Here is a 12,500-nt window from a genome sequence, read left to right as displayed (position 1 = left end):
TCTCTTTCTCTTCAGGTCAATCAATCAATCAGTTAAAGTATACGTAATTACTTCTTTGTTGTTAAATCACTGATTTGTTCATCCAGTCATTATTTTTTTCACGTATTTCTCTTTCAACTTAAGTCAATCAATCGGTCAATGCATACGTAACTATCTCTTTGTGAATGGAAAGGAGTCGCGTAAAGAACAGTTGTCCTAAAGGTAGGTACAGCACTTACTAGCAAAAAGTCGGCACTTGCAACATTTTCTTCGGTGTATTTCAGCTCGTGTTTCAAAGAAGGCCGCGCTGCTTAGGGCTCCCTTATGCAAGCTAAGAGGAAGGGGAGGATGGAAAGGAGGGGGATTATAAGAGAGGAAAGGGGAAAGATAGGTTGTGGTACATGGCAATGGTGGCGAAAATTAAATTCTTCGAATAAATGATTGATTAAAATGAGCGGCGGCAAAGGAGTGATTCATATACCGCCGGTGCCAAAAGAATGCATGCAATTTTGACATTTTCGTCTCATGCACGATAAGTGTTCGTGGGTGCGAAAGTTGCACGTGGCATCGATACTAAACACAACGCACTGCTTACATGCACCACCGCAAAGCAGATTGATTCCAAAAACTCACGGCAATACAATTTCCCACACGCAATCAAAGCATTAAATAAATACAAAAGGAATATCCGCTAATACCGATACTTATTCATTTCCAACCTTAAACAACTTCGACGAAAAAAGCTAAAAAAAACTACCGCACACATAAAACACGAGAAAGACGCAGCAGTAGTGATGGGCCGGCTGGTGTAGGGCTTCTAAATCAGACTTTGTTACAGGTGCAGATTAAGAGGCCTTTTTCTCCCCTACCTTAATCTTTTGTGACTCGATGTTCATGACCTTACCTACAGTTTTCTTTCTTCTTCAGCCAGACAAGATGTAGGCGAGAAATTTGGGGACAGGGGGGGTGTGTGTGGGAGTAGACAAATAGACAACGAGATGAGTGACCTAATGACATGTTATGGGTGAGCTTAGCGAGGGAAGAAAGCACACAGATACGATGTTGACAAGGGATTACACTGCGGTGCGAGGTCACCGCCGGTCCACACCGCGAGGGGCTTCTTTACTGTAGTCAAGAGAAGTTGAGAGCCACACAACATAACCCCATTCCTGTACCATTGCTCCTGACGCCGCCACCGCTGCCATCAATCATAAAGAGCAGGAATGCACGAAACTCCTTCAGCGCAAGCCGCCGTAAAGAAAACAACGACAGAAACAAAAAACTAACATCAGGACATGGAGTAACAAATGCTTACCTTGGGATTATGGTCCTTTTATTTATTTTTTTCCCAAGTTGCAAGTGTGGCATTACTTGAACTAACAACTAAATGTCTGAAATTTCACGGGCGTGCAGTTAGTGCGTTCAGACGAAGTAATGGTAGATGACAGTAAGAGATGCAACACTGGTGGTGAGAGATTTAAGACTATTACTACTACACGTATTACTGCTATTACTATTGCTGCTACTACCACCACCACTACCAGTACCGCCATCAAGAGTACTTTACTGCGCTTAATATGGGCAGATGAACATTCCTCCGCAAGCGTACTATGTAGTATGGTCGCCGGGTGGAGTAAAAACACCAATGGACAACGTAAAAAAATGTCACGCGTATGGCTTCTGGAGAACAAGACACACGAACTTACACTCACGCAGAAGCCCGCGCACACAGACTAATGCGGATAATACATGAAAACGACAAGCAAACCCTAAGGCTTAACAAGGTTGAGCAAAATACACCGAACAATTGTGACTTTGAAGTACAATGAAATGATGAATGAGAGAGAGAGAGAGAGAGAGAGAGAGAGAGAGAGAGAGAGAGAGAGAGAGAGAGAGAGAGAGAGAGAGAGAGAGAGAGAGAGAGAGAGAGAGAGAGAGAGAGAGAGAGAGAGAGAGAGAGAGAGAGACATTAGCGTTGTATGAGGAGGAATAAGAGGCAGGCGGTGAAGGTAGCGAGATATATCCCAGCAATAGGTCTGGTGTGGTCGGGGTGGGTGGCGGCCCTCAGACCACCGCTGGGGACCTCTCCGTCTTGATGATAAACCGCGAGGGGAAGGCGTGGCCGCTCCCAGTCGTAATGGATTATGAAACATTGATTACCACATAAATCTGGCCGTGGTCATGTGCTTCCAGGCCACCGTGGGGGGAGTTCCGGGCTGTTTCCAGGCGGTTTCCATGCTAGTAAGGTAGAATTAAGGTATACTTGATGGCAGAGGGCGACTCCTACTGTAATATATGGCGGCAGCGGCTGGGTGGGAGGGAGAGGCCGTAATGCATTACTAAGCCTTGATTACGGGATAAATCTGCCAAGTACTCGTGTTGCCGCCAGCCTCAGGAAAAGCCGGGAGAGGAAGACGCAGACTCCAAATGGCATGTACATCTCCAACACAGAATTCCATGTTTCTCGAGACCAGCGGATAATGTTCGGCGAGGAGAGTGGACAACGACCACAGTGACCAGCAATACCATACCAACTCAAACCCGTGTCTCCTGTTCCCTTTTATTTTTTGCTCCTCCTCCTGCTTTCTAGACCTTCAACTCCCTGGGATTCCTGGCCATGCCACGCTCCATCATCAGGGAATGTTGCCTCACCTGGTTATGGCACCGGCAGGGATGAGACAGTGCCGGCCAAGACCACAACTGAAAGTCTTGCTAGGGGAGTAGGACGGCACAGGCGGCGGCGAAGAGACCCGCTAATGGTGATGGTGGCAGCGGTTACTCAAGGTGCTTTGGGAGACTCCTGGCAGTAAAGTGGCAGTGGTGGAGGAGCAAGTGTTTCATGTCGTGATGGGGGGGAATTAAGGGAATTAAGAGCGAGACACGACGGAAGCGGCTGCAAGTGATGCTTATAATAGTGCAACTGAGGGGAGAGCTGCAAAATTGGTATTCTTGTCTGGCATTCATTGTCTCCCTTTCAAAATGCTTGCATGTGTTCATATCTATGTATATTTGACGGCATACCTCACTGCTTCTTTGTCTGGCCTTCAGTTGAATATAAAACTAAAATAAATAATTAATTAAAACTACACACTTGCATACTTCTTTTATTTCCTATCTGATCACCAGTTACGAAAGCAAACCCACACTTCCATCTCACATTAGTGAAAATGTAAATCAAAACATTAAAAAAGATAAACACACAAAACAAATGAAAAAAAAAAAAAAAAACAGGTATCACTAACATCAATCCCATCCCCCTCCTCCTCTTCCTCTTCCACACAGCCTCTCCCTGGTGCTTGAGGGGGCCGAGAAACACATTCATCAGAAGCATAAGCCCCGATCTTCCAGAGCCCAGATTTGTAGCCTCAACCGGCTAGCCTTGCCGTCGCGGAGAGGGAGGGCGGTACGGAGGGAGAAAGAGAGGGATGAGATGGAAGAAGGACGCTGGGAGGAGGAGGAGGAGGAGGAGGAGGAGGAGGAGGAGGAGGAGGAGGAGGAGGAGGAGGAGGAGAAGGAGAAGGAGAAGGAGAAGGAGAAGGAGAAGGAGAAGGAGAAGGAGAAGGAAGAGGAGGAGAGCGAAGAGAACAAGGACAAGGAAAACGACGAGAAGCACAACACGGAAGAGGACGAAGTGGAGAATAACTGGGACACGAAATGGACGTAGAACAGAAGAGGACAAACAAAAATATAGGAGGAGGAGGAGGAGGAGGAGGAGGAGGAGGAGGAGGAGGAGGAGGAGGAGGAGGAGGAGGAGGAGGAGGAGGAGGAGGAAGGAGTAACGCCCCCACACTCAAGAAATATTACCAGGTAGAGGCAATTTCTTGCTCTTAATAAATCACACTTTAGCAATCGATGTATTTCTTTCACGGCAGAGTTTAGCTCAGGTCGTGGCGTGGAACTGACGACATGTTCAACTAAAAATGAAGAACGAGACGAATATAAAAAAAAGGTGCTCAATGTTATATTTTTTTTTGTAAGGAATATAATAGAAAGGTTGGAGAGGTCCTTACCTATAAAATATCTATCCAGCACTTTTTTTCTTGAAATTAAATAGTTGTAGTATGACTGTATCCGATGACATGAATAGCCACGCCAGACACCCATGCACAAGTATACAAGGTTTCTCTGCGAACAATACATTTTGGATCTGAACGAGTAGTAGAAGTAAATTACCGAGAGAAATGTAAATAAAGCAAACTGTGATTCAGACGTTACCGCAGACCATACAGAGGGATTCAAGATATCGATTACATAAGTATGTTTTGTGACTCTAATGTAGTAGAGAGAGTATACGAGGAGTAGGAGGAGGAGGAACAGGAGGAAGAAGAGCAGTTTAGCAATGATGAGTGACGAGTCCATGGGATCAAGAGAAGTGACCCGTGTTCCGTTCTCATGCAGCAATTTAGGATTAGCGCGGATGTACGGCGAGTGTCACGGCCTAACACGCTGAGCTGTCGCTGGCTGAGGGGCAATCACACGGAGACTTGTAGTGGCAATGTACAACAAACTCCCACGTTTCATAATGTCAAACCTCTCCCTCCTGCTCTTCCTTTTCCACTTTTCAACTTGTAGTGGAAATGTAAAACAAACTCCTTTATTTCATGGTGCCAATCCTCCTCTTCCTCTTCCTCCTCTTCATATGTGGCAATGTGCTCCATGATACCAACTCGTCTCCACCTCCTACTTTTCTTCATCCCCTCAATGAACTTCTTAAGCCAACTACGCAAGAAATCATTTTTTTTTTTCCTTATATCTTTTTCACCTCAAATTATATTCAGGACACTAATTAACGCAATTCGGAAACACCTTCCTGTCTTTACATTTCCTCTCTTTTTTCTTTTCTTTTCTTTTTCAACACCACCGTAATCACGCACACCCACCCACCCACCCACCCACCCACACACACACACACACACACCCTAACCTTTTTCACATTCCTTCTCACAGACGCAACTGAACCGATGGTGAACACAACGCTACAGTGAGAGCTTCTTGTACCTTCTTGATGACACCGACTAACCCTCCATACCCCTTCCCTTTCACCCTTCCTTCCCTCCTTCCGTTTTTCCTCCCGTATTCTCCTCCCACCCCTTTCTCTCTTCTCTAGAAACACATTGAGGTCCTGCACTGGTTCCCTTGATGCAAAACCAGGAATGGGAGTCTACCCAGTTTCCTTTCTTCCTTCCTCCTCCTCCTTCCCCTTACTTCCCTACCTACTGTCTCTCGCACCCACACGCCCATCACTCTGACATCCGTGGGAGAACCTCACTCAACGCAGCACTCTACACCCTATACACACACACACACACACACACACACACACACACACACACACACACACACACACACACACACACACACACATTATAACACCTCAACAAAGACCAGGAATGGGCAAAAAATAGACGTCAAGACCCCGCCCTCCCCTCGGCCATCAGAAGCCAAACAAAACAGCCGTAAAAGTCGCCACAACAAATACACGAATTCAATAAAACGACCACAAGTAGAACGGAAATTATATAGTAAACAGTACACCACCACCATCATTATTATTATCACCATCACCACCACCACCACCACCACCACTACCACTATCTCCACAAAAGCGGCCAAGATCGAGAAGGAAACTCCCATACGAATATTTTTTTCTATCTTTTTTTTCTTTATTCCCCTCATCCTTATCCTCGCAGCTTCTCTTTTTTTCGCGTTTTTTCCCCGCCACTCTGCAGGGCACTTTAATCGGCTTCCTCCCGGCCCCTTTTTAGGCCTCCCACACCTTATTTTTTTTGCTTCTCTCTCTCTCTCTCTCTCTCTCTCTCTCTCTCTCTCTCTCTCTCTCTCTCTCTCGTGTACTTTTCATTCTTCATTGTTTTCATACTTATGGTGTTTTAATAGTGGCAAATGTTTATGGATTGAACAAGATCGTGTAACTCCATTAAATTATCTATCAGACTCCTCAGCTTTTACGTCAATATTTTTACGGATAATAATTACTACATACGATTCAAAGAAATGCGAGGAATTAAGAAAAAATCTGTAGTGGCACATGCCCCACTACAAACGTCAGGATCTAAAATGTAATGCACGAATATTTCAGAAGGAAGTAGGCAGAACAACACAGCAAATGTGAGGAAGGGTAATTACCGCAGCTCTGAAGTAGATTGTGTCCCCAGGGCGAATCCTGAGGGCGTTGAGTGTCATGGCACGATGGTCGTCTGTGAGCTGCAAGGGCTGGCCGCCTTCCGCCTCCCCGCCCTTCTGCTGTTCCTCTCCACAAACCCAAAGCGTCTGCAGCATGGGCCAAATTCCGGTCCTTTCCGCGATCTGACATCACAGACACAAAAGAGAAGATAACAAAGGCAGAGATAGAAAACATTTCTTGCTAAGCATCTATAGAAGATTTTTGTACCCTGGAAAGAGAATACTTACAAAGTTTTGCACCTCGCGGATGGTGTCAGTGGATGAGAAGGTGCGAGAGGCACGAACCAGCCGCTGACTGCTGGACGGCATGCCACCCGCTCCCCCAGAACCTGTCGCCAGACGAGGCTTTTTACGAGGCCCCAAGCTCTGTCGGGATAAGAACACTGGCTAGTTAATTAATAAAGATGAATCAACAGTTAACAACATAAAATAACTCCGAAGGTGACTTATGATTACATAATGAAGATGCCATTCGATGCTTTCATGAGTGACAAAAAAAAGTCAATACAGCGTCAGGCAGTGTGAAACGCTATGGGCGGATGGGTGACAGTGGTGCATGTGACGCTGGATTAAGAGACTAAACGCATGGGTGTCTCCTGGCTGGATGACAAACTATTGCCAATGAAGACAATAGACTGGGTGACGGCAAGGGCATTGATAACCCAGTTGGATGTCATGAAGCCATGGATGACGTCCTGCTGGCTGGAGGAGGCCAAGGGAGACGCCCAGCTGGGTGACGGGGTAATCAGTGCGCACTTCTGGGTGTCAGATCAGTTTCCGGCGTGACCCATCACATAATTACACAGTTCCGCCAGCCAGTGATGAAACCACCCGCCCCTGCTCTCATCCCGGTCACGCACCAGCTCACATGGCACGCACACACAAACAGAAACACAGACATAGAAACACACACACACACACACACACACACACACACACACACACACACACACACACACACACTCCCCGCACGCACTTCCTACCCTTCAGAGCGGGTAAAAAGTCTAATGATATCATAGCTCGACAAAGAATACAAGGTGAATATCATTAATCTTGCAGAGATAATAATAATAACACCGTATAGTGACATAAATAAAAATGGAAAGATACAATGTCAGTGAATCGGAGGCTCATAACTTAAAGCCTATACAGAACTCTCGATACAAAACAAGAACAAGAAACACAAAGCGTCAGTTCAACGCAGCTCTGCTCACACCAATAAATAAGGGAATAAATAAGCTGCTCCGGAGCTGACATATCATTAGATCATCAATTTTACCATCAGCGTTGTCACAGCAGCTGCTGGAGGGGACGCGTGTTACTCCTAGCCTCTTCTGGGCACCGCTCCACGCACGTCCCTCAGCCTGACGAAGACCTAGTGAGCACTTAACCTTCTTCTGTATAGTCTCGTATAACATAGTGAACAAATACTAAACGTAAAATATCCCTTGGCGTAAATCCAGGAACAAAGGAGCATATTCCCTCAGTGAAGGAGGTGGCTTACAGTCTGCCATTGTATGAATGAAGTATTTGTTCAGTAAATACCAATCAGGGTGTCTCAGATCACCTGTGGGAGTGCTTGAGTAGGATAATTAGCGTGTGGGTCAGGTAGGGCGCGGAGCAGTAAGTCAGCCAGTTATCAAAGATATACGAGCGAGGTGCCACGGTTCAGTCCATTGTGAGGAGTTCCCCACACTTTTTACCGACGTCTTTTTCCCCTCCACGCCAACACCTTCAAGATTAATTCTCGGGGAAGTCATTCGTTCGTTCCAATTGTTGAAGCTGTCCGACTGGCCTGCTGGCGGCTACTACTGCTGCCAGTGGCGGCAGTGGCTCCAGGAGGCGAAAGAAGCTAAGCTTTGACCACACACACGGACAAAAGCATTACAGTAATATCTATGTACATCTGAATCAGAAGTATAGTCAGGGCAATTCAAAGAAGGCTACAGGAGGGAGAGGAAAAGGCGTTACCATTAACGCCGAAGTTTCTAATCAGCTCGTGGCAAGATTAAGTATGTAGTGTGATGAATAGATACATGGGAATGTCAGGTTTGTGTGCAGTGGACACTGTGCTAAAAGTCCGCCTAGTAAACAAGGTCACGTATGGCACCAGTTATGGCGCCGAGAAGGATCCAAAGCTTTTTAGGAGTGACGGCGCCAAGTCTGAAAAGGCTGTCAAGAGTCAAGGGGCGTGACTTGCCTCGTTGTTTAGAGCGGCGGAGGCTCCGACATGCGAGGGGCCCCGCGTCCTGCCACTCAGTCTGCGGGGAATGTCGGTGACGGAGTTCACTTGCCGGACGTGGATGATCTCGTGCTCGTAGGAAAACTGTTCCTCGTAGTCCTTGGCCAGGCGCATCTCCACACACCCGTTCTCACACACCACTGCAAGCGTGAACACATTACAGGTGGATAACAAGTAGAAATTGACTCATTACTTGTGTCATACAAATGAGCTAATGTGGTGCCATAAAACATTATATCATAGAAGTAATCAAAAATATTTTCAATTAAGTCACAACTTATCGTAGGTAATATAAAGCCTTACAGCCACATGAAATCTCTCTCTCTCTCTCTCTCTCTCTCTCTCTCTCTCTCTCTCTCTCTCTCTCTCTCCAGAAATAAGTAAAGAGAGAAGGAATAGGAGAAGTAAGCTTTTGAACACTTGTGTGGACGATTTAAGTGAGTATACATTTACATTACTAACTGCAGAAAAAAAAAATAAAGGACTCGGGAGTGAAAAAAAAAAAAACCATTCCCGCTATGGTAGTGAGGCATGCAAACCCATACACAACAAAGATTACACAGTTTCCTTTTCTACCCAGGAACGAGTGATACCAGTAACTCGTAATACTATTAGCTGTACTGCCACTTAATCCTGTTCTCACTCCAACCACGCACGCAAAGGCAAAAAAAGCACTAACGCGCACATTAACCAAACACGCATATCGTGCATGAGTGTTTATAATTTCACGCGTTCATTAAAGAAAGGCAACAAGCTTCGTCTCTCTCTCTCTCTCTCTCTCTCTCTCTCTCTCTCTCTCTCTCTCTCTCTCTCTCTCTCTCTCTCTCTCTCTCATAAAGGTAATGATAGAAGAGGTATGAAAGAAACGTGAAAAAGAGAAATCAAGAAAAATAGAATGCAGGAGAGAAGTAAAATCACACGACAGAAAGGAAAAAGACAAAAGCAATCACGAAAAAAAAAATCAAATTAATAAACAAACGTGCTATGGGGGGAAAAAAAGCCTCACAAGTGACTACTACATAAAGCAGAGCACCCCTTCAATCTCGCAAACACCCGAGCACCATTGTTGTGGAGGCCAAAAAGTGACCCCAAACAAAAGGGCCGAACCCCAAGTATGGTAAAGAAAAACAACTTCATTTGAATTACTTTTTTTTTTTTCTTTCTCCCTCTCCCTCTCTCTTTTTTTTTTTTAACGGGGAAGGTTGGGAGGGGGGAGGGGAAGATATTTATATATGGCAGGGAGTGCAAGTGAGAGCGGATAAAAAAACAGCTCTTGATCATCACAACAAAAGACTTATGACGATAAAATAAGACATAACGACCTTTTCTTTAAGTTACCCTTGAGAAAACCTTTGGGTGGGTGGGTCTCTCTCTCTCTCTCTCTCTCTCTCTCTCTCTCTCTCTCTCTCTCTCTCTCTCTCTCTCTCTCTCTCTCTCTCAATATCTAAAGCCACATATAGAAGGTTCACATATGTAATTCATGAGGTTTTTTTGTCGTGTTGAAATGCAAAGGCAATTTCGGAACAAACGCGTAATACTGCCATTGGATTTCACCTTTCCTAACATAAACTCTTCGATTTCTACTTCGCAACCTTCACAGCCGTCACAGGTTCTCCCTCACTATTCATTCAACAACACAACAGAAAAAAGGATTACATATCTACGTATGCTATTGATTAAACTAAGCCTTTCTTTTAATTTGTTCTATTCCTTCTCTAAGAACACATGATACACTTTGTCTGGTACACTTAATCTAGTTTTTCCAGACACTGAAGGCAGGTAAAGTCTCGTCCTCCTCTTATTCCCTCACCAGTACCGCTCACCATCGAACTTAACACTCAGCAGACAAAAGATTCACAGCTGATCCCGATATTAAAAAGAAAAGAAAAAAAAAACTCGCACATCTATAACTTCCCTTGTACACAGCGTCGTTATGACACGGTAAATTTTACGTCTGAGTGAATCCCAATGTTGAAATGCTATCACCGAACCGCAGTTTGTCGCTTCAAACCATCACTTTTGCATGTACTTATCGTCCTCCCGACCAGAGCAGAGTGACACCTCCCTTGTGTCCGGTGATACATTTTACGCACGTGCTGTCTAAAAGTCCTCATCTTTCAGGAAGAGTCACCGCAGTCAAATGCGTTCTCGGAAGACACAGAGATCGAATGGTCGTCTCTAGTCATGAAAGTGGAATTATTCACTACATATATAAGTAGTAAGAGCCATGAAGAATAATGTGCTACGGTTTCACTTCGTCCCAAGAATGCACTCTGCTCCTCCCTTCCTCCTACTTCTGTCCCGCCCACCTTTGTTAATGCTGGCAGGGATTGGGAGGACAAACACAACATCAGTAGTAGTAGTAGTAGTAGTAGTAGTAGTAGTAGTAGTAGTAGTAGTAGTAGTAGTAGTAGTAGTAGTAGTAGTAGTAGTAGTAGCAGCAGCAGTAGTAGTAACAGCAGCAGCAGTAGTAGTAACAGCAGCAGCAGCAGCAGCAGCAGCAGCAGCAACAGCAGCAACAGCAGCAGCAGCAGCAGCAGCAGCAGCAGCAGCAGCAGCAGCAGCAGCAGCAGCAACAGCACACAACAGGAGGAAAAAGAAGTGGAAGAAAGAAATATATAATAGAAGTAGCAGTAGCGGTAATGACAGCGAGATCCATCATAACAGGATATTAAAGAGCATGTTCTCAAAACTTTTCATCTGCGCTCGTACTGTCTCAATAAAATTGGATACAAATAATGGAGACTGGAGGAGGAGGAGGAGGAGGAGGAGGAGGAGGAGGAAAGGAGTACCTCATTCATATTGGTTTTTACTTTTTTTTCCAAGAGGAACGCGCCGAGCTACAGCAGTACAACACAAGCATTTTCTCTCCTTTTTCTGCCAAGTGAGTGACGTAAAGTTCCTTCTACTTAAGCACATTCTGGCGCAACTTTGTCAATATATAGAAACACCGTTAGTGACTTACATTCTCCTCCACCTAGACACGACCAGTCGCCCATGCAACACAACACAATATGCAATCCGATGAAAAGATATTAATTACGGAAAACCATAAATGGAAACAAAAAGAGATTAACTTCCGTTCCAAAGACAGAAAAAATACAGTACATCTTTTTTTATGAAGAGTTATACATAAAAATCTCTCTCTCTCTCTCTCTCTCTCTCTCTCTCCCCTCCGAAAGTTCCGTCTTTTTTCCACATAAACACACACACACACACACACACACACACACACACACACACACACACACACACTCATCCCTCCTCGCCTGCCTAGCTTTTTGGACCATAACGTTAGTGGTTCTCGCCAGGGCCGTTAATGGCGGAGGAAATCAATAGCAGCGTTAACATTATGCATCGCCAGTCTCACCCCGGGTTCCCAAAGGGCCGCCCCCGTAATGGAGGAACTACCTCGGGTCCCCCAAGACGCCCACGTATGCTTGATAGGCAGCCCGTCTATTGTGACTTTAATCTATACTTCACTCAATGCAAAATTCTAAAGGTGGGTTGTCAAAATTCCTTCTCTTTTGGTTATTTTTTTTTTCCTTTTGTTTTCGTCATGGTACTCCTCCTCCTCCTCCTCCTCCTCCTCCTCCTCCTCCTCCTCCTCCTCCTCCTCCTCCTCCTCCTCCTCCTCCTCCACCTCTTTATTCAGTAACACATAAAAGTTCTGTAATCTCCCATAACAAGTTCTCATCTGCCTTACTCTCCTCTCGGCTTTGCTTTCACTTTCTCCCTTCTCTCCCCCCCCTGTTCTTTTATGCTCCCGCGCAACGTTTTTCTTTTTTTTAATGCCTCACCTCCTCCCATCTCTCTCTCTCTCTCTCTCTCTCTCTCTCTCTCTCTCTCTCTCTCTCTCTCTCTCTCGTTTCCTTAATCTTGCACTTTTCTCATTCCTATCCGTCTCCATGCTCTATCTTTTTTTTTCCTTCTCTCGTACGATCTACTGCTACCATCCCTCCCCCATCCTCTCTCTCTCTCTCTCTCTCTCTCTGCTGTGTGTGTGTGTGTGTGTGTGTGTGTGTGTGTGTGTGTGTGTGTGTGTGTGTGTGTGTGTGTGTGTGTGTGTGTGTGTACA

At 45.3% G+C, this 12,500-nt stretch overlaps 1 protein-coding gene across 2 annotated transcripts in view; it reads right to left on the bottom strand.

The window, feature by feature from the left end:
* LOC123498579 (ubiquitin carboxyl-terminal hydrolase 48-like) overlaps window positions 1-12,500 on the bottom strand; it is a 72,116-nt gene that overhangs the window by 23,437 nt on the left and 36,179 nt on the right. For both annotated transcript variants that reach the window (XM_045245833.1, XM_045245832.1), the window contains exons 16-18: window positions 8,381-8,562; window positions 6,409-6,546; window positions 6,124-6,303 (exon numbers count right to left, since the gene is read on the bottom strand). In XM_045245833.1, the coding sequence (XP_045101768.1) occupies window positions 6,124-6,303; window positions 6,409-6,546; window positions 8,381-8,562 (500 nt within the window). The remainder of the gene's footprint in view (window positions 1-6,123; window positions 6,304-6,408; window positions 6,547-8,380; window positions 8,563-12,500) is intronic.

Source organism: Portunus trituberculatus, chromosome 48 (genome assembly GCF_017591435.1).
Source record: "Portunus trituberculatus isolate SZX2019 chromosome 48, ASM1759143v1, whole genome shotgun sequence".
NCBI lineage: Eukaryota > Metazoa > Arthropoda > Malacostraca > Decapoda > Portunidae > Portunus > Portunus trituberculatus.
Note: the sequence above shows the minus strand (reverse complement) of the source record. Positions and strands in the feature narration are given on the sequence as shown.